This window comes from Pogona vitticeps, chromosome 1 (genome assembly GCF_051106095.1).
Source record: "Pogona vitticeps strain Pit_001003342236 chromosome 1, PviZW2.1, whole genome shotgun sequence".
Taxonomy (NCBI): domain Eukaryota; kingdom Metazoa; phylum Chordata; class Lepidosauria; order Squamata; family Agamidae; genus Pogona; species Pogona vitticeps.
Genome location: NC_135783.1, coordinates 21,148,457 through 21,171,134, shown reverse-complemented (window position 1 = coordinate 21,171,134; position 22,678 = coordinate 21,148,457). Strand labels below are relative to the sequence as shown.

General features: G+C 39.2%; 1 protein-coding gene across 1 annotated transcript; it reads right to left on the bottom strand.

Annotated features, from left to right (window-relative positions):
* Positions 1–280: 280 nt before the first annotated feature.
* Positions 281–22,557, bottom strand: CALM2 (calmodulin 2). The gene is made up of 6 exons (XM_020796893.3): positions 22,115–22,557; positions 14,718–14,748; positions 3,535–3,678; positions 3,355–3,461; positions 2,070–2,205; positions 281–912 (listed from the first exon to the last, which is right to left on the bottom strand). The coding sequence occupies exons 1-6, from the start codon at positions 22,115–22,117 to the stop codon at positions 884–886; spliced, it is 450 nt and encodes a 149-aa protein (XP_020652552.1). The 5' UTR covers positions 22,118–22,557; the 3' UTR covers positions 281–883.
* Between the last annotated feature and the right edge of the window lie 121 nt (positions 22,558–22,678).

Genomic DNA, 22,678 nt, shown 5'->3' with positions numbered 1-22,678 from the left:
TCTTGCAAAGCTTAGTTCCCGAAAACACCTGTTTGCGAGCGCGGAGGGAGCTGTCAAAATCGTCATCTAGCGAAAATCGGTTTGCGAAGCAGGGACCAAACATTGTCCAGCGAAATTCTCCCATAGGAATCACTGTTTTGCGAATCGCTATAGCGATCGCAAAAAGCTAATGTCTAGCAAAAAAACTGTCATGCGGGGTAACTGTCTAGCGAGGCACCACTGTAACAATAAACATTAAAAGCAGAAATACTCAGTAATTTAAAAAGGCATAGAAACAATATGAGTTAATTGTAATTTTTTATTGGAAAACAAATATACAACTTGGAATGGATTTGAGGCAAGTTGTGCCATAAGCGGATTCTTTTGAAAATAAGTGGCTGAACAAAAGGTTTTAAAAGCATAGTAACCATAGAAGAAAATGTCTTCTGGTACAGGACCAGGAGTACAAAAAATAGTGTACGAGTACCTGGATAATACACCCGTTTTGCAATAGTGCAAACTTTTTAAGTTCCATATTGTTGACTGTACATAGTCCACACAGAGTTAAGACTACATTTCAACAACATGCTAAGTTTCCTAAAATAACTAATTTAAACAGGCATAACCTAGATGTCCCCTCGTTTGACCAACACCATCTAGTTTAAGAAGTGTAGAAGGGCTTAAATATCCAGAGTAAGCCACATGCAAACATTTGTTACTTTGATCATTTTCCCAAAATATCAGGATGACAGATAAAAGGGGAAAACATGGAGGAATGAGTTTGTTACTATACATGCATATTCTCTTGACAGTTGGGGAAAACCTTTTACAGATAAGTTACAAACAGAGAAAAAGGCAAATAAACAATTTGTACAAGAAATTTAACACATTCTGTACAGTGTCTTCACTTTGCTGTCATCATTTGTACAAACTCTGTAGAGGAAAAAAGACACGGTCAAGTTTGTAAGTATTCCTGTTCACAATCAGATGAAAAATTAAACAACTTGCTGTAGTGAGTGATTCTATTTATACCAGGCATTACATTTCAGTAGGACTGCTCTCAACTTGTCTACTTACTTTCTCCTAACCTTTTTTCACTACTAATCATTAGTGATCCCACTTTCCAATACATTTAGAGAAAGAATTCTTACAATCATCACCTCTTGTTCACGATTTGAAATATGGTCAGCGTCTCAGACACACCAACATATAATGCTCAGTTGTGTTTCCATAGTTCTTATACCTAACTGAAAAGCTACAATTAGCAAGTGACAAACCCATAGAGCCTTCAGACACAAGCTAACTAACTTATATTACTAAAGCTTTTTAAAAACTGTGCTTTGTTTTTAATTTGCACTGTAATGTACTATTTCATAAGCCTTGTAAGTGTCCTAAACACATAAAATAGATTCATATAATGTTCTAGACACAAAACGAGAGCTATTAATTATATGGTTGTACACACTATGCTACTACCTCTGTGAATTAGGCTAACTGAAATCAGCCAAACCAATCATAACCTTATACAGTAAAGTTGAAAGCAATCTAAAGTAGCAGCTGAAACTGTAGCAAGACCATTTCTAATTTCTCTAATGTAGTTCAATAATCAAGATAAATTTCTAGGACACGTTCTTAGAAAAACCCCTGTACAGCTTTTTTTTAAAAACCAGACTGGTAAACTGAATCTTCATGAGTGGTTCTTTGGAGCTCTATGGGGAACAGTGGTAAAGAGCCTACAATGGTACTGATGCCTGCGTAAAGCTTTCTGTAACTTGCTGTGGCAGACTGCACAATTGGATGTGTTATAAGGTATGTGATCAAGAAGCACTCCAGCACCTCATTAATTTGCCACAGTAAGTTATGCAAAACTTGTGTGGGCACAAATAGAATTCTGGCCACTGGGGTCTGTGGATAGTGATAGACAGGATATATTGGACTAGATGTTATTCTTATTGTAAATACAGAAGCAGCAGGAAACAGAATGAGGCTAGAATACCCTAGCACAGAAGTCTCAGTTTTGTGTATCCTAGCTGAGAGGCTCAGGCAGTTACACATTTTATCCAATTAGAAAACTGTTCATAAACTTTTACCTTCATAGTTTACTTGACCGTCACCATCAATATCTGCTTCTCTAATCATCTCATCAACTTCTTCATCCGTTAATTTTTCTCCAAGATTTGTCATCACATGACGAAGTTCTGCAGCACTAATATAACCATTACCATCCTGGAAAACATTGGTAAGTTACTTGACTATGTCAGTAAGTTGATTGCATTCCAAATTAAACAAGTTAGTACATGTGAAGTGTACAAAGACAATAGCAAGGTGACTCTGTTAACTATCTTGACTAGGTATAATTTGTATTCCTCATCCCCGTATGGCACCCTGAAACAGTTACTCCATTCTGGACCACCATGCACACAGTAAGTGCACACAGGGCATTTAAAGTTTCTGATTTTAAACTAAAACTATGCACTGTATTTGAATTCAGTAAAGTGTAACTGGGAAATACTTTTTTAAAAGTGGTTTCTAAAAAATGTAGTATAATTTATACTTCAGAAACAAGTAACATTTATGCAGCTAATTGTTGGCACCAGAAGTTGTTGTTCAGCTTGCCAATGCTAATGAAAAAAGGCTAATGAAATCAACAGAACCCCCTGCCAATGTTACAGTACAATGGCAGCATGGTATCTTGTTGCACACACCACTACACTATTTGAAATAGTTACAGAATGAGGACTTAACTGTCTCCAGATCATTAAGAAAGTAAAGAACAATTTGCACAAAAAGACTTCTAGAGCAGTTATTTTCAGTCTTGGGTCCCCAGGTGTTCTTGAAATAAAACTCCCAGAAGCCTTCACCACTAGCTGTGCTGGCCAGAATTTCCGGGAGTTATAATACAAAAACATATGGGGACCCAAAGTTGGGAATCACTGTTCTAGAGCAGTGGTTCTTAACCTTTGTTACTCGGATGCTTTTGAACTGCAACTCCCAGAAACCCCAGTCAGGACAGCTGGTGGTGAAGGCTTCTGGGAGTTGCAGTCCAAAACTCCTGAGTAACCCAAGGTTAAGAACCAGTGTTCTAGAGCATGCACTAATACATAAAAGCCCTAATTTTGGCAAGCAAAGACAATGAAATTTACAGCTGGTGCTGGAGGACTGACTCCATGTTTTAACAAGCCTCATATGATGGAAAGGGCTTCATGAGATCCAGAAATTGATGCAAACCTCTATACTAAGTAATGAGTTACACCATCCACCCAAAGTGCAAATGGCTGTGCAACACTATTATATGTACAAAACAGGAAGCTCCCCCCAATCGTGAAAATTCTTCCTCAGTTCCAGATAAGTCCTTCATGTACAGAAATTAAATACCTTATCAAATACACGGAATGCTTCTCTAATTTCTTCTTCGCTGTCTGTATCCTTCATTTTTCTTGCCATCATTGTCAAAAATTCTGGGAAATCAATTGTGCCATTGCCTGTAAAACAGTTTGGTTATTACCAAGAGTTCTTTTGACATTTAGTCACTAAAATGCTTTTGATAAAGCTTACCATCAGCATCTACTTCATTGATCATGTCCTGTAACTCTGCTTCTGTTGGATTCTGCCCAAGTGACCTCATCACTGTTCCCAGCTCTTTTGTTGTTATGGTACCGTCTCCATCCTTGTCAAATAGTGAAAAGGCCTCCTTGAATTCTGTGAGATAGATAGATCAGACAACTCAAAAAGAGAAAGCTTGCAGGGTTTTTTTTCTTCTACATGTATAAAGTAACATTTGCATGCTATTTTATAAAATCAATGAACTACAAGAGCACTGAGAAACATTACCAAATTTCTGTTGCTTACCCTAGAAAATTGCAGAATATAACAATACTCATGTTCCATCAAGTCAATTCTGACTTATGCTGACCCTTTTTCAGGGTTTCCAGGTACAGAATACTTAGAAGTGGTTTGCCATTCCCTTCTTCTGGGAGCTTCCTGGAACTGTGTAACCTGTCCAAGGCCACACAGACTGGCTCTATTCATAGAAGGCACAGTGGAGAATTAAATTCCCAACCTCTGCCTCCACAGCCAGATACTTAACCACTGGCCCACTGAATCAATGGGGGAATGTAGTGTAGCTTGAGAATCAGCTCGTCCACAAGTCCCACTGATTGATACTGGCAGACTAATTACTATGCTAAACAAGTCACAGTTAGAAAAGGCCCACTGAATGAATGCAGATTTAGTGAATTAACTCATCTGTAAATTCTATTCATGTATATCTATTGAAACTACAGTGCTAAAGTAAGTCATAGTTAGAGGAGGCCCATTGAATTGATGGAGCTCACAGTTGTCTCCAATGGACTTAGAATTATGTCTGAAACAACTGAGATAAATACAAGTCCAAAATAATTTGACTTCACTAAGGTCTGGTCAGCCTAAGATTCTAAATAATTTCCTATGCAACTTGGATTCTGGCAAAAATGATAACTTTTAAAATAATATTTCTAACTTTTCCACCTCCGGCACCCAGCTAGTTAGTTGGGTGCAAGAAATAACAAGATTCAGCTTCAAATAAAGATCAGTAATGTTAGATCCCAATACATTTTATGCCAGTGAATTCTCCATCAATTATGCACTGTGGGAAGTAGTATGTTGCTCAAAATACACTGCCCATCAATTTTACTGGGCAACTGATTTATAACAAGCTGAAATTTCATATCTGAGAAAAAACAGGTGGTATGTGCAATGACCACTGTCACTGCAAATGACATAAACCCTATGGCAGTTTTAAAATGGTGGCAATCTGCACTTTAAAAAAATTGTATTAGAGTTTTCACTGCCAACCAGCCAGTGGCAGTAGCCTTCCTGGCAGCACTGGGACTGAGGTAGCAGAGTCCTCTACTGTTCAACATATGGTGAAAATGTAGCAGCTGGAGCTGCCCCTGGCAAAAATAAAATCACTGCCTGGCCAGCACTGAGAGGCTTTCTGACTACCTGAGCCAGCTGGCGCCGATGTTTGTGCTCAGGGTGCAGGCGGAGCATCAGGAACTCTATTTTCCCTGCATGTTGAACAGTCAAGCTGCTGTTCCAACTCCAGCAATGTCAATAGCTGGGAAGCCTTTTAGCACTGCCCAGGCGGCTAGGATGACAAGACCTGCTTTAATTTGAGGAAGTGTATTAAAGCAGGACATGTGTTGCAAGTAGGTTGTGCCTGTCTGCACATAATCCACAGTAAAAGCTTTGTAAATTTATAGTTCCTGACAGAGAGGAAAAATCTCTGTGCAGGTTTCTCAATATAATTTAGAATATTATAAATTGAAACCATCAATATGTTTTTCTTCAAATGAAAGGTGCTTCAATGCCCTACACATTATCATTCTATGTCCTGTTTGTGGGCTCCCCTTAGGTAGCTGGCTGCAATGTCAACATAATGCTGGATGACACAGACAGACCGTTGATCTGATTTACCAGAGCTCTTTTAGGCTTGTCCACACCAGGTCAAAAAACAGAACTCAATTTCTGCCATGGGGACAGCTGGGATGTCATACACTAGCATCTCCAGTAAGAGAAGGCAGTATTTCACCACGTTCTATCACAGCTGATTCTCAATGTTCATAATATCATTCTTGTGCAAAACGATGAAATATCAACATTTTCTTTATTGAGTACACTGGGCTGTTTCATGAAGCTGCAAAGGATATTGTGCTAGACATAACGAATACTCCCATGTATCACCTCATCTGTTAACATTAAGGTTTGCACGCCATGCAGGAGCTGGTGGGGTCAGATACATTGCAAGAAATGTGAACACATTGTTCATTGTCAGCAACTTTGGCAAGAAATCACATATCGTCAAGGGCAGGTATATTCATACAAACTTCATTCCTATGCCTCGTCGTCGTTCAGTCGTGTCCGACTCTTCGTGACTCCATGGACCAGAGCACACCAGGCACTCCTATCCTCCACTGCCTCCCGGACTTTGGTCAGATTGATGTTGGTAGCTTCGATGACACTATCCAACCATCTCATCCTCTGTCGTCCCCTTCTCCTCTTGCCTTCATACTTTCCCAACATCAGGGTCTTTTCCAGGGAATCTTCTCTTCTCATGAGATAGCCAAAGTATTGGAGCCTCAGCTTCAGGATCTGTCCTTCCAGTGAGCACTCAGGGTTGATTTCCTTTAGAATTGATAGGTTTGTTCTCCGTGTGGTCCAGGGGACTCTCAAGAGCCTCCTCCAGCACCACAGTTCAAAAGCATCAATTCTTCGGCAGTCAGCTTTCTTTATGGTCCAGCTCTCACTTCCATACATCACTACAGGAAAAACCATAGCTTTGACTATGCAGACTTTTGTTGGCAAGGTGATGTCTCTGCTTTTTAAGATGCTGTCTAGGTTTGTCATCGCTTTCCTCCCAAGAAGCAGGCGTATTTTAATCTCGTGGCTGCTCTTTCCATCTGCAGTGATCATGGAGCCCAAGAAAGTAAAATCTGTCACTGCCTCCATACCTTCCCCTTCTATTTGCCAGGAGGTGATGGGGCCAGTAGCCATGATCTTAGTTTTTTTGATGTTGAGCTTCAGACCATTTTTTGAACTCTCCTCTTTCACCCTCCTTACAAGGTTCCTTAAGTCCTCCTCACTTTCTGCCATCAGAGTGGTCTCATCTGCATATCGGAGGTTGTTGATATTTCTTCCGGCAGTCTTAATTCCGGCTTGGGATTTCTCCAGTCCAGCCTTTTTTGCATGATGTATTCTGCATATAAGTTAAATAAGCAGGGGAAAAATATTCAGCCTTGTTGTACTCCATTCCCAATTTTGAACCAATCAGTTGCTCCATATCCAGTTTTAACTGTGGATTCCTGTCCCACATATAGATTTCTCAGGAGATAGATAAGGTGGTCAGGCACTCCCATTTCTTTAAGAACTTGCCATAGTTTGCTGTGGTCCACACAGTCAAAGGCTTTTGTGTGGTCAATGAAGCAGAAGTAGATTTTTTGTGGAACTCTCTGGCTTTCTCCATAATCCAGCGCATGTTAGCAATTTGGTCTCTAGTTCCTCTGCCCCTTCGAAATCCAGCTTGTACTTCTTGGAGTTCTTGGTCCACATACTGCTGAAGCCTGCCTTGTAGGATTTTGAGCATAACCTTGCTAGCGTGTGAAATAGTGCAATTTTACGGTAGTTGGAGCATTCTTTGGCACTGCCATTGGGATGTAGACTGATCTTTTCCAGTCCTCTGGCCACTGTTGAGTTTTCCAAACTTGCTGGCATATTAAATGTAGCACCTTAACAGCATCATCTTTTAAGATTCCAAAGAATAGCAAGGAGAGACAAGAGGGCCTTCTTAAATGAACAATGCAAAGAAATAGAGGAAAATAATAGAAAAGGAAAAACCAGAGATCTGTTCAGGAAAATTGGAAATATTAAAGGAACATTTTGTGCAAAGATGGACATGATAAAGGACAAAAATGGGAGGGACCTAATAGAAGCAGAAGACATCAAGAAGAGGTGGCAAGAATACACAGAGGAATTATACCAGAAAGGTTTGGATATCCTGGACAACCCAGTTGTGGTTGCTGACCTTGAGCCAGACATCCTGGAGAGTGAAGTCAAGTGGGCCTTAGAAAGCTTGGCTAACAACAAGGCCAGTGGAGGTGATGGCATTCCAGTTGAACTATTTAAAATTTTATGCCTACAACCTCTCAAAAGGGGAAGCTGAAGGCAATGGTTTATAGGCAGGTGTGCTTCCATCTTCCAAAGCTGATGCAGAATTTAATTTTCTACTCAACAACCAAGATCCTAATTCTCAGGAGCCCTTATGACAGGTTAGGGGAGGTAAGACAGTGTAACCCTTCCACTTAGGGCTGGCATGTTCCTGGACCCAGCTCTCTCAAGGGATTCCCAGATTGCAGCCACGTTTGGTTGGCCAGCAACCAAATGAGGCTGATTGCTTGGCCCCACCCTACCTGGATGGGGAGAGGGGCTAAGGACATTGGTACATGTGCTGGTGATCTCCAAAATTGACTACTGTTAACACTCTATGTTCCGCTGATGTGGGGCTTCCCTTGGCAGAACTTATCGGGGCCAGTGAAAAGCTTCCCAAAATGACGTGCCCTCAAATTCATTTAAATTAATATCTTCATTTAATATTCTTTTTTTAAAAAACCACAGATGCATATACAATACTCCAAATTATTGTTAATTAAAAAAGAAGGAAGCCACTTTTTCATTTACAATGCCTAAGCAAAGCCTGTTAACCTCCTGAAGATCATTAATTCATACTATTGTTGTAAGTCAGAAGTGACTTATCAACAGGATAATAAATCACTATACTGGCTGCCTTTTAAAAAAGCTTTCCACCTCTAAGACTTCCACAGAACTGATGAAGCAGACACTATGTTCCAGTACTAGTTTACCTGATTACATAGGTTAATTTGATAGCCAAATTTGTTCCTAGAGTTTCTTTTTATCTATAATCCTGTATTATACATGGTATCACTAATACTCCTTACTCATGTTTTATAGTCTGGCTATAGCTATTATCACTGTTCTAGCAGTGCTCATGTTCTCACTATACAGTGGACCCTCGACTTACAGACTTTTCGAGTTACAGACTTCTCTGGCTGCAAAATTTAGGTTCGACCTGCAGCCGGAGAATTGACCTACAGAACAGAAAAAAAAAAAAGAAAAAGAAAAAAAAAAACCCAAAATGGAACAAAAATGGCTGGTTATAGATTAATTGGTTTTCAATGAATAATGTGACCATCGAGAGAATAGTTATAATTGCTAACAAGGAATATGGCACTTGTAAAGCTATTTGATTTTTAAAGATTAACTCTGGTCAATGTCCAAAATACAGAGTCAAAAATGGGTTTTTGCACTGAAATAATGAATCCCACTGTAAAGTAATTTGGTGTCTATAACCTGCAGAACACTAAGAATCAATACATCACATAAAAGTATGCCTTAAACGATCTAATTTGGCAATAAAATATCTTCATTAGTTAAAAAATGAGTGAACAGAAATATGTTTGAAGTATCTAGTCTTGCATACATTTAGATTTTTCTTCACAAAAAAGTCTTCAAAAAAAATTAAACAGCTTTACTAATAAGCAATAATTATATATCACTTGAAACAATAAAATCTCTTAATATCCAAAGAATCAAGCAAAACAAAAAAGACAACATGTGACACTTTAAAGACTATTATATTTTAATATTACTGTAGTTTCTATGGACGGAAAAGAGCAGATACAGATTAAATGGTTTTCAATGCATTCCTATGGGAAATGCAGATTCAACATAAGAACTTTTCAACTTGAGAACCACCTTCCAATACGAATTAAGTTCTTAAGTAGAGACCCCACTGTAGCTTTCATGGACAAGTTGACTTCATCAGACATATGGAGAAAAAGTTGCTAAAATCACTACTGGGTTTAGATCAGAAGTCATCAATTCCGGTGCATGGCCCGGTGCCGGTCTGTAGCCTGAGCCAGATCGGGCCACGAATACAGACCTCCCCCCCGCCCGCACTTCCCCCCAGCTGCTTTGCACACGTGTGTGTGTGCCAGAGCCAGTGTGGGCACTCCCCCACCTCTTCATGCACGCGCCGGGGCGCCTGCCTGCACACTTTGCCACCACTTCAGGCATGCATCCGAGTGCCCGAGCAAATGGGTGGGCGTGCGCTCATGCCGGCGGGCAAGAGCACGTGCACCTGCGGGGGGCACTTTTCTCAGAGGCTCAGCTGGTCCAAAGGCCCAAAAAGGATGAGGACTGCTGGTTTAGACAATATTAGTGGAGGGTTAAAACAAAGAGTTACATGCATACAGTGCAGAAATTTTTCCCCTCTCCAATGAGAATGCACACACAATGCAAATGTCTAATCCCTCCATAAACTACACAGGAGCCCAGAGAAAATTTTTATTCAATTCTGCTTTAACTTAAGACAAGGGAAGAGGAAGGACCAAATGGTGTTATATGGAACTCATACTACAGTATTAAACACTACAGTGGTGCCCCGCTAAACGATTACCTCACAAAATAACGAATCTGCATGACAATGAGATTTTGTGATCGCTATACGATGGGCGATTTTCGCTATACGATGTTTCGGTCCATGCTTCGCAAGACGGTCCCCCCCCCCCGGGGCCGATGCTTCGCAAGACGATTTTAACAGCTGATCAGCTCTTCACAAAATGGGTGTTTTTGGGACCAATGCTTCACAAGACAGCGGTTTAAACAGCTGATCGACACTTCGCAAAATGGCTTCCCTATGGGTGATTTTAGCAAACAACGACTACTTTCCCCATTGGAATGCATTAAATGAATTTCAATGCATTCCAATGGGGAATCGTATTTCACAAGACAGCGATTTCAATGGAACGGATTAACATCGTCTTGCAGGGCACCACTGTAATTAGTTACAGCTTAGGGAACACAGCTAGCATAGGGATTTAGATCAAGGTATGAATTAGATGTCTAGGCCTAACCTCACCTCTTCTATAAACTCACTAGATAGTCTTATTTAAGTCCCCTGATCTCAGCACCTCCATATAAACTACAGAAATACTACTTTCCCATGACTGTTATAGGAACAAGACAATGATTTTGGGACTTGAGATCTATGTTTTATCCCGACCAATACCATTAGACCTACTTTAGTTTAAAAATCAAGGTTAATACTATTATTATTACAGTTATTATAGTTGTTGTCGTTGTTGTTGTTGTGCACCATCAAACTGCTTCCAAGTTTTGGCAACTCTATGAATTATTTATTTATTTATTTAATTTACACCCCGCCTATCTGATTACTGACCACTATTAAATGAATTACTGTACACTATTAAAAATTCTTTAAACAGGAACAGCTGAATTCTCCCAGACTCATCATCAAATTGGGCACTGCCATGAAAGTATTATCAAACACTTTTTAAATAAAATTCTGCTCAGTTATATTTCTTTCAACTCTCTCTATAGGCCTACTAATGATTGATACATCTAAACAATTTCATATTCTGATTAAAATCTAAGTGTCTAAACTGCTTGCCTATCTTTTAAGTCTCTCACCATGTTACCTCATCACTTTCTCCTATGCTGTGGCATCCATATTTTAAAATAACTAGCAAAAGCCTTTCTGCTCTGCCAGTGTAAATTGTTTCTTTGGGACACAGGTGCCTCATCAGTCAATGCACTGAGACTTTAGAACTTCCTTCCTGTACAGCCTAGTTTACCACAAACATGTACCACTATTGTATACAATTGCACCTTTATTCTGCTGAAGCACTGTATTGTTTTGCTGCTCTTTTACCCTTCTCTGCTATCTTTATCTCCTATTTTTCTTATATTTTAATTTTTATATTGCTTTTTGCTGTGTCTTGTACTACAACTTTGGGCACTTAATACAGACTAAGAGAGCAGGAACAGTTCATGTGGGCAAATGTCCACTTGTTTCTAAAACACAATACATTGTAGAGCTGCACAAAATAATTTAAATGTCTCAATTTCTCATGTACAGTCTTTCTATTCAAGAAGAAACATCTTTTGTGTACGTACATGGCTTCTGCCCCTTTGTTTCGAGAACAGGAGTGTGAAATCCAACCCACAGCTGCCTCAACATAACTTTAAAACAACTTCCTATCTCACTGAATACAGATGATACCTGGTGAAATTCGTCTTGCCAAGAAATTTACATCTAAGAGTAATCTGGCAAATCCCATCTTGCCACAAACATCTGGACTTTTGGTACCTGCTTTGAAGAAGTGGGATTTACCCACAAAAGCTCACATAGCATATGATTTTTGCTTTCTTAGTGGCCCATAAAGGTGTTGCCTATTCCTGCATTATTTTGTAATGGCCACACAGTTCCACCCTTTTATTTCTCCTCTTTTGTCACAGATGCATGTCTTCTGTAAACAAATGCACACATTTTCTGTTGCCGTATCCCACATTTTTTACTACATGGTACAATTATGTAACTTTTTGTTAAATGCCAATATCTGGACAACTTACATCTTCTCATCTCAGCTTTTAGCAATTACCATTTCATAGGTTTCAATGTGAATCACACACAGGCTTTGAACAAGTGGAAAATGCTTGCTTCATATGTACAGAATAGATCTCACAACCTGCCGTATACTGCCATTCTCAAGTGTTCATTAAACGTCCAATGTACGTGTAAATCTCTTGTAGGCTGTAATAACAGTACTTTCACTGGAAATTACTGGAAGTCAGAATGGCCAGAAGCCAGTTACACCAAGTCAGTTTTCTTCTATAAGAACGTACACAAACTCTGTCACCAAGAAATACCTCTTTTCCTTAGTGGCATCAATTTAGGTTATTCAGTGTTTTCTCTCAATCCCATCAGCTATCAAGGAAGATAAAATTTACCTAACAGTAAACATATTGTCAACATGTAACAAGGTACCACGTTCCAGACGATGCAGCAAGCAAAAATACCTTCTGACATTTAAAAAACTTATGACATAATAGATCTCATTAAAGACCTAGACAGAAACCCACTGAATGTGGACAAAATGCTAAAATTCCACATATAGTTTTGCACAATCACCTGTTTGCTGTTGTACAAGCAACCCCCCCCCCGGCTTCTCACAAAAAGGCACTGCATATTTCTTTACACAACTTCAGAAATGTCAGCTAGTGGTTTTCTGGAACAAGATTATTCTCCAATCTCCCAGGTGACACAAATCTGTTTTAACTTTGCAACTGGAATCCTCAGGAAGTGGCCACATTATCTCTGTGTGTGTCATTAATCATTTCCCATAAAATAAGGTCATTAAATGAAGCTAGAATTAGTAAATTAGACTACAAAAAAGTCTGTGTTAAACATTATTGGAGCATTATTCTACAATGATACTACATTATTATACCTTGATAGCAATGGCAACAAAACACACACACAGTTCCCGGTCATAACTGTTGAGTCATATGCCACTTTGTGCTATAAGAGTCTATACACACAAACACACACCAAGAATACCACATGAGCTGGATGAAGCAGTATCAACACATTCACTTATCCCCAGGAAACAACAGCTTTGAATTTTACAGACCCTTCCACTGGCAGAGTGTCAGTCATGTTTTATGAAAGGTGTAATGAATACCTGTCATCTGAGAACCTTAAATTAGCAATCTGATATTTAAACATGAAACCATCACAGCACTGAACACTATAAAGTTAAGGCCACAACCAGTACAGCAGGTAATTAAGTGTCACTATCCAGCAGCTGTTAGCTATACCTGTATCAATAAAATGGCTGCACTCAGTGGAAACTGTACTAATTCAATATTAATTCTGCAGCACAATTTCACAATAATCTTGATAAATGAGCAGTATAAAAATGTAATAAATATAGAGCTTCAATTTGGCAGGAAAAAAACCTCACAGGCAATACAGGAATTCTAGAAATTTAACCTGAACTGCACTGGGAATCATGAATAACTTGCATTATACTGCCATACTGAATTGTCAGTTTCTTTACGATTTTAAACAAGAAACATGACATTCAATGGGCTTTAGCAAATTTAGCTTTCATTTTGTAACAGTCAAGCAGTTATTAATGAACATATATGCAACAACAGGGTACCATCAAACATTGTTATCTGCATGGCTTGAAAAATGTGTCTATGACAAGTGAAAAATGCTGCTTGAGAGTCACAGCTCCCGCGCTGCCTGTCTCTCTCTCTCTAATCCTGCAGTCTTCCCCTCCCCCCCACCATTGCTAAAGGAAAACTGCGCTCTTCTCGCGAGAAGAGAGTTGGAGCAGTACACACAGAGATACAGCTCTGCAGGAGAATGTAGAGGAGTCCCATGCTGGAGAATATGGAGATTCCCTGTTCCCAATTTCAAACAAACGATGACACATCCTGGGGTGGGAGGGAACTGTGGCTCCTTAAGAGGCTGGGTGCTTTTGCTTTCAGTTTTATTTTTGCTGGAGACATTCAAAAGAAAGGCATTCAAAATACAAGCATCATGACCCCACAGGCACGCAGGTAATAAAGCTACCTAAGTCTGACGGTATGAATCAGTGATTCCCAATCCCAATAAATTGCAAGGCTATAGCCTGGTCATGCTGTCTGGTGAAATTTTTGACTGACTGCTGAGACATTCTAAAAATTTTCAAGCCCTGGTTATCTCAGTTGACAGAAGGCTTTGATTTGCAAAGGACTTCTCTAAGCTAAAACAGGAGAAAATATCCATTATTTTTTCCCTCTGCTACCTACTCACCAATTCAAGATCTGCCCAGTGAGGTCAGAAGACTCATGGGTCAGCATGGGTAGCAGTGAGCTAAAGAGGAAAGGAGGAATCTGTGAAATATCAGCTTTACCTGACATTAAACCTGATACCCTAAAGTTGGTTCTACAAATTTGCAGTCTCCATCCTAGGACTTCCAACACACATAAGACTCTGGCCAGCATGATTTTTGCCTTTTCTGTTCCCCGTTCCCCAGCTTTCCAATGCCCAGACTAAAATGTCCATCTTGCAAGTCTCAAAATCTTGCCTGCTTTAAGATTAGAACAATCTAGGACTATCAACCTTTGCTTTTGGATTCAGTATCATGATCATGTGACTTGATGATTGCCAGGAGGCTCTAGTTATAGTTAATTTTAAACTTATAAAGCAGTTCTTGTGAAACATGAATTAAAATGACCCAATGTTTGAAGATACATTTTTCAAGCCAGAACATATTCAAAAGTTACACACAAACATGACTACAAGACCTGTAATCCCAAAATCTCACCTGCAATTTGCTCTTCTGTCAGTTGATCAGCCTAGAAAAGAGGGAAAAAGAAGTTACAGTAGTTTGCTTTTATTTCTAATGTGTATACACTTTATTTTACATAAGCATTCAATCAAGACTGTACCCTCAGGCTTAAAGTACCAAGGCAGCCTATGTAAAGAAAAAGGAATGGAAACAAAGGTAAAAGGCCAATTCGATAACACCAGAGTCAGATACAAAGATCTGAACCAATACGTAAATCCAGATGAGACCAATTGGAATCTGTCTTCTTCACAACATGCAGAAAAGTAACATGCTAAGAGCCTTTGCTTCTCTGCTCACTGAGTGAGGCCAGTATGTTATTTCTGCTAGTGGTGTTCTGGCCCAATTTTATGGAAAACAAAGGGAAAAAAATTCTTCTGGTCAAGAACTGGCACATGAGGATCTGACATGATTTGCCATTAGTTAATGGCCTATGCACCAACAGTAAACTAACTTGGTGCCAGCATATCTCACAAAAACAACATAAAAAAAGAAGAAGACAAAAACACTGTAGCACCTTAAAGACTGCTATATTTTAATGTGGCCTTTTGTGGTTAAAGTCCACTTCCTCAAACTAATTTGGTGATAGTTTGCTCATGCAATGTTATACCAGTATCATATTCCAAAAACCAATTAAAAGTAAATATTGATCAACCAGTCATACATAAAATACTGCAATGTGCCACAAAGACTTTCAGCCTTCCAATATTGAATTTCCTAAGATGTCAACACAAACCATTTAATAATCATGTTATCAGTGCTTTTCACATATTTCACTATCTTCTACTTTAAGAACGAATACTGTAACTTGCAGTTAAGATTTTTCCAAATATGCCCTTAGATTCAACAGAGCATAGTAATATTTAGCTGTAAAGGCCATAACTGCATTAATGTTATTGGAAGATTTGTGTAACTTGCCACAACTAACTGATGAGGTGCCAGGGCACATCTTGGTGGCACACTGGGCCACATGGCTGATTGCAGAACTAAGATGGACTTCAGCACCCTGTCAATGAGCAGCAGCAAGTGATACATACCAAATACAAACATCATTCTACAGGATTCATGCCTATGCTTAAAAAACGTAAAAATGCAGCAAAATTAAGAAAACTATTACAGCTAAAAAATGTAAACAAAAACAAGTTACTGTAATTCTTATTTAGAACACTATTGTTTGTGTTGCTGTAGAACTGAACAAGTGTATTAGTACGGACATCTCTAAGACCTTTCCATTAGATTGTATGTTGCATAGTTAAGTGTTCCTAAACCATCAAGCTCAAGTTTGTAATATTAACCACAGCATTAAGTCTACTGTGAGTTTAGAATAAAACATTTAACCTTCAGATAAAACATTTATTAAACCTTCATAACAAACCAGGCTAAAAATAAGCTAACTCTAATTTCACTACACATTTTAGCTTTCAAGGGTTACACTGTAAGTGATTCTGAAGTTTCCTCACTATTCCCATTCTATCAGTCACCTTCCCTTGGACAAACTGCCAAACCACTGTGATGTATTAAAGAAAAGCTGGCTTTGTCTGGCATGACAATTCATCAGCAGCTTCACACAGGAGGAAGACTAGAAAGCTCCACAGTTTGTTTTTCAATACTGTTCCTGAAGTTCTGAACAATCTTGTGATTTTTACAGAAGTTTTTCTGTAAGATCAATAATGTTTGGACCTTTCTAAAGTGCACGTTAATGTTTACAGAAAACAAATACATCCAACAAAGGCTCAACTGGCAACATGCAGTAAGCTTCATTTCAGTTCTTCATGATGTGTAGAGTTCAAAATAAGAGGTTTTTTTAGTGAGCTATTCAAAAGTGGAAATAGTTCCTCGTCACTAGTGGCTTTAATTTGGTCTCATTTGTTGCATTATTTTTATCTGCATTACTGGTTGTAGTTATTAGTTACTGGTTGTATTTAATGTTTAATGCACACTACACCATCCAAAGAATTCTGTTTATTGGATAATCTAAGTACAATAAATAAACCTTGTTAGTTTTCTCAAATTTAAAGTAACATGCTCTGTAATACATGAACCAGTTATTTTGCTGACCTTCACCTGCTACTGTATCATACTGTACTGAGAAAGAACTGAGTGAGAAGCAAGAGCCAGATTAAGTCAGAAATCCGATTACTCCATAGCAACTGTTTACCTGAACAAGAGACTAATGTCATGAAGCTACTCGTCTAAAATATGCTATGCCAACCATTTGCAAGGACTATCAAACCACTACTCAAATCCACACAATACTGCATGAGTTTCAACTCTGATTTTCTGTAGTATTATTTTAAAACCATCCCCACTGAAATCATGTTATAACAAATCAGTCATGCATCAGGGGGACACCTTTTTAGGTGAATTCGTATTTTATCAATCAGCATGCAAGAATTCCTAGAATCAGGAAACACTTCTAACATTAAGAAAAATGTTTGAAGTGTACAAAACAAGAACCAATCCAAGCAAGAAGGCATGGAAGTTTCAATTAGACAGAGAAAATGATGCAAAAATACTTAAACCTAGCCAAAATAGCTTCCTCCACAAATGAAGAGTTATAGTCAGACTGAGAATGCACTCTTTAGAGCCAGTGAGGTGTAGTGGATAGTGTAAGGGATGTGAGTTCAAATCCACACTTAAATTTAAGAGTGGTGACGGTATTGATAAACCACTTCCTGAACATCTAAGTGAATAAATATCTAAAGAAATGAACAAATACAATAAGATCACCTTAAGTTAAAACAACTTATTGACACATAATATGCAGGCTTTACTATCTCTCTTGAAACACTTTACTAGTATCCAAGTACTACTTTAGACAACTAAACAAAACAATTTCCATTTTGACTCACACAAACCATTTTTTCTGTAACTCAAAAATAAAGGAGACTTAGGAGCCCTTGAACACCATCATATATAGCTGGTAGTCTAGCCTACATGTCAATAGTTGTGCAATCCCACACTCAGGAAACCAGCAAGTTTGCACCATCCCTACTACATCTCAGTAGCTCTCCTATCATGTTCTTTTTTTATCCTAGTGCTAAAGCATAGTTTTTGGTCACCTGTGGGCTCAAAGGAAGTAAAAGGAAGTAAAAAGAGGATAAAGGAGTAAGAATGGACTACGGACATATGGACTTGCCCCATTTCTTCCACTGCTGCCTAAAGGTTGACAACTGTAGGCCGTTAGCTGAACTTGTGAAATGAAATGGAGGGCTGGAGCACAGGTAGCAATGTATAAAGTGACTAGAAAAGACTGAACATCCCAGTACACACTTGATTACCATGAATACGGTGGATAATCAAGGAGCCTTCATGTAGTGGAATGCAATTGGCCCTAAGCATCTCCTAAGAAACTGAATTCACTGAGGCCTTGCTGTTTTACTTCTCCTATAAATTATTTCTCGCAGGGTCTTAATTACAAAATATATTGAAGTTCCGGGAAGCAGAAATAATTTGAATTCGCTGGATATATGCCTCCATTACTGTAAGTGGAAGGGAAATGTGCACATGAATGGGGTGGGGGCATTTTAGTCAGTAAGCCTCTTTTCCCTTGAACAATTCAAGCCGCCCAGAGTGATAGAATATACCAGATGGGCGGGATATAAATCGAACAAATAAATAAAATAAATAAATCTGGAATTTGCAATGTGCCAAGGTTCTGTTATGCAAGAACATCTGTCTTGCTATGTTCAATAAACACTGCTCATATATGCTTTGAGTATTAATAAGGCACTGTTGATGCTCTAGCATAACCATTCCAAATTAAGCACTAGAAGCAAAGCAAATAAATTTTAAACAGCTAGAAAAAACATTCATTTCAAATTATTAATATAAAAAGCAATTTTTCATTTTAGAAAGCATCCACTTCCCAATGGAACTTACACTAGTCCGGCAACCACAGGTATTTGTTTGGGACTTGAAATCTTAGTAATACCTAAGGATATACAGTAATCCAAAGCACCTGGTTTTACAGTCCAGGCATATTTTATGGTAACAGAAGGAAGCACGTCTTGGAAGGTAAAGAAACATAAACAAGGAAAAGTGGAATAGCACTTGTAATTGTGAATGTTTTTTAAAAAGGATATGATCAAATGTAGGGGGTGAATGTAGTACCCCTGCACTGCATGTAGTGCTGTAAGGAAAAGTCAGTATCCCATGTACACATGGGGGATAAGAATATGATATCAAAATGGGTCTTTGGTCAAAGCCAGGATTCAGTGAGTTTCACAAACCCAGATGTTGATCGCTATAATACAAACATAAAGCTAAAAATGCCCCTTCAGAATGTAAGAACTTAATCAAACAATGCTTTAAATTATAAGTACTGATATTCTATTTATGGTCAAAAGAAGCAAATCTCATAGTCATGTGAACAAATTATTCCAAAATTGTTTTGAAAGGTTTTAAATGTGTCTTTCATGTTTGTAACTACTGCAAAGCATCTCATCTACCACTACTGGAAAACTGATCTGCATATGTCTTTCCAGACCATAATGGAGACTTCTCTATCTCTTGGCAAAAACAATACTTGATGATACTCCAGTGTCTACTAGCCATTACCTAAACACTCCCCATCCCTGAAAAGAATCCAAAGAACTACTATGGTGGATCTAATTAAATCAAAAGAAAGGCAGTCTATAGCAACCTCCTTTGTGGCCAGAACAAAGTAAACCAATGAAAAGTAGGTTCAAGATAAGAACAAAAATGTATGCTTCCAGAATGCCTTTGAAGCCATAGCAATTGGCAAGACTGCAACCAGTAACAGGAAATTTAGGTCAACTTGTGTTTTAGATAGTAGCTTTTCTCCCTCAAAACCAGTGACACTAAAATGAACAATATTCTTCCTCAGTATGCTGCAATGATTAGCATTCCTCTTTAGCCATTTAATCAAACTTAAGTTCTAAATCAACATCAAAAATATAAGCAGGCTCTAAAATTATTTCCACTGTCCAGAAAACAAAATCCTCCATAGATTATACCAAGTTTATTTTCCTAGGTGCCACTACAACAATTGTAGAAGCCCATATGATACAGCCCCAAATATAGCTATTTGTATTCCAGGCATGTGTTAAGCCACCAAATCCAACTGTGGCCATCCTGAAAAACTGAAGATCGCCCAGATGACATATTAGAACTAACAAATTCTGTGGTGACTCTAATCTTCACAGGATACATGTAAAAGCATGAATACTGGATGTTCATAAGGTGCTTATAACATTGGATGGTTACATTGACACTGTCCATGTTTTAAACTATCTCACTTTCACAAACAGCTTTATTCTAAGCGGTTTGTAAGTGCAGTTTGACAATTTTATAAATATATCTCTAGAGTACATATATAACAGAAATATTTATTGCCTGTGAATCATCTGAGCATATAGTAGTGTTCAAGCAGGTCATTCTAATGAACTGAGAAATATTTAGGAAACCAGCCAATTCTAAACATTCCATGTGGTAAAGGAAAATTCAATAAATACAAAATGCTATGCATTATCACACTACCTTCTTTTTTCCCCTGAAATTTTTTTTAGTTCTGCAGTACTATCAGATCTAATATCTTGTCATTGAACAGATACCTGAACTTTGAGTGATATGAACTACTTTCAGGGCCACTGAAAGCGTGTATCATGCAAAAAAAAAAATTAGACAACATTGTGGAACCTTAAAGACTAACTGCTACATTTTAATGTGAGCTTTCCTGGAGAACTCTAGTTCCTCAGACATAAAAATCAGCTTAGTGTCTGAGAAAGTAGACTAAGAAAATTTAAGTATACAGTAGCTGATACACTTGCATGGAAATTTAATATCAAAACTAGCCAAACTTGAGTAAAACTGCATTAATTAAATTTCAATTAGCAATTGTATAAATTTACATTTCAGTAAGATAAAATTTATCCTAAAAGTAAAAGCTGAGGTCAGGGCTAAGCCAGAAATGAATTTACCTCTTTTTACAGCATAATCGAGGCTATGAATATCAAGGTCTCTGACAAAGTATAGTATAGTATGTCTTGAAAGGCTTCATTTAAGGCAAAAAGCATACCGTTCCCAAACGGATACAAATATTAGGTCAAAAAAAGACAGCAAGGGAGAGAGTGGCTCTCTCATTACAGCTGTTCAAGCCTAGGAAGAAAGCTGCAAGGACTCCGCATTATGCCACCACACAGTTCACGAAGGTTCTTCAGATGCCAGACATTTCCTTCCAAAGAAATAACTATACCAGACCATGAGGACAATGTGGTAGAACCAGGTCTTATTCTTTGATTCCTTCTCCATAAAGCTCTGCAGGAACACTAGTATCTGCAGGATCTCTGCTCTAAATTATCAAGCAAGAAACCTTAGGAGTGAAATACACTCCTACTCAATTCCCATATACTTCTGAACAACTTCAGAGCGATAAGACAAAAATACAAGTCTGAATTAAACCACTGTTGAGATCCCAATCTTTTAACTCTTATCAGTCATTGATTAAAACAAAAGAAAAAAGCAACAATGATAACGCTGGTCTCTACTCCCCCACCCTACGACCGCTGAAATGAAGCCCCAGTGGTTGGTTTAATGATCTACTTGCCTATGATGCGATAGCCCTGCAGAATCTTCGCCTCCTTTCCCCACTCAATTTTTTAAATAAACCATTACCCATCAAAATTTTTTTTAAAAAATCCGCCAACTCCACGGACTATTAAAAATGTGAAGATCCCTGCAAGTCATTTCAACTGCAGCGACGGCTTAAAAAATTAAAATTAAAAAAAACCAACCCCACCAGCCGGAGTCCTTGCATGTGCAATCTTTACAACGCAGTTAAATGTGGAAGATGCAATACATTTGCAATGCCCCATACGTCCCCAACTAAATATATATATACTGTATATATAGCAAGGGTGCAGCAGCAGCGACAAACCGATTACTATAGTAACGATGTTCCACCCGCCCCTCCCCATGCCAACGGTCTCAAACCCCCCCCCCCAAGGAATCTTAACTAAGGTAAACTGTTATCGCCTCGACACACAAATATACCGCACTCTCTTCCCCCCCCCCCCACGCGAAAGAACCAGCATGGCGCCCTGAGCAACCGTTGGCGTCAGTTTGAATTTCGAATCCAAACGAGGAACGGTGACACAGGCAGGGCGGAGATGTCAACCTCCCACGCGCCTTGTCCTCACAAGCCCCTCTCGAGCCACCAGCTGCCAGACCCGAGGGAGGACTGAATCGCGCGCGCTTTTTCTCCTCTCTCTCTCGCTTCCCCTTCTCTCTCCCCACCCCCACTGAAGCTTATCAGCCATACATGCGAGCCAACCCTCCGACTACATTCGACCCCCGACCGACGCAGCATTACCTCCCTCGCCCGACCAGCACCCCCAACCCCCTTTTTTGCTAACCATGTTGGCTTGTGCCGGGCCTAGCGGCGGCTACTGCTGCTAATGCGCGAAATAGGTGCAAGCCTTCTTAGGCACCAGAAGGCGGGAGTGGCGCACCGTCGGTCGGTCAGTCCCTCTTCCTTTCGCTGCCACTACCTAATCGTTCGGTAGTCCTCCTCACACTGAACACAACTCCCCGGCCGGCAGAGTCTCATAAACCACCTCACCGCCCTCTCGGATCCATCCGCGCTCTAACTCTCTCTCACACACCCCCGCCGCCATAATACAGAAAGAGAAGCGCGCGGCAAAAGAAGATCCGGCTCCACACCCTCAGTTAACGTATCGACCGTTGCCGGCTGTTGATTACATATATTCGCGCTCTCTCTTCCAGCTTCACTCAGATATTCCCGCAACCACACAACACTAAAAAGTCCCATTCTGAAAAAAACAGTCAGCAATAAGTTCTCCCTTCTAAAGCGGTACTGCTATATGCGTTGTTTATTTCTCTCCTGAAAGGGGGGGACTAATTCTCTTGGCGGATGAAGACCGAGGATGGAAAAACGTGTGTGTGAGGAGACCACCATC

Excerpts from the sequence above, each read along its gene's own strand:
- CALM2 (XM_020796893.3), bottom strand. Across the intron at positions 3,679-14,717 it reads GACAGAAGAGCAAATTGCAG|AATTCAAGGAGGCCTTTTCA; the intron begins GTGAGATTTTGG and ends TCTATCTCACAG. Across the intron at positions 3,462-3,534 it reads CAATGAAGTAGATGCTGATG|GCAATGGCACAATTGATTTC; the intron begins GTAAGCTTTATC and ends ACTGTTTTACAG.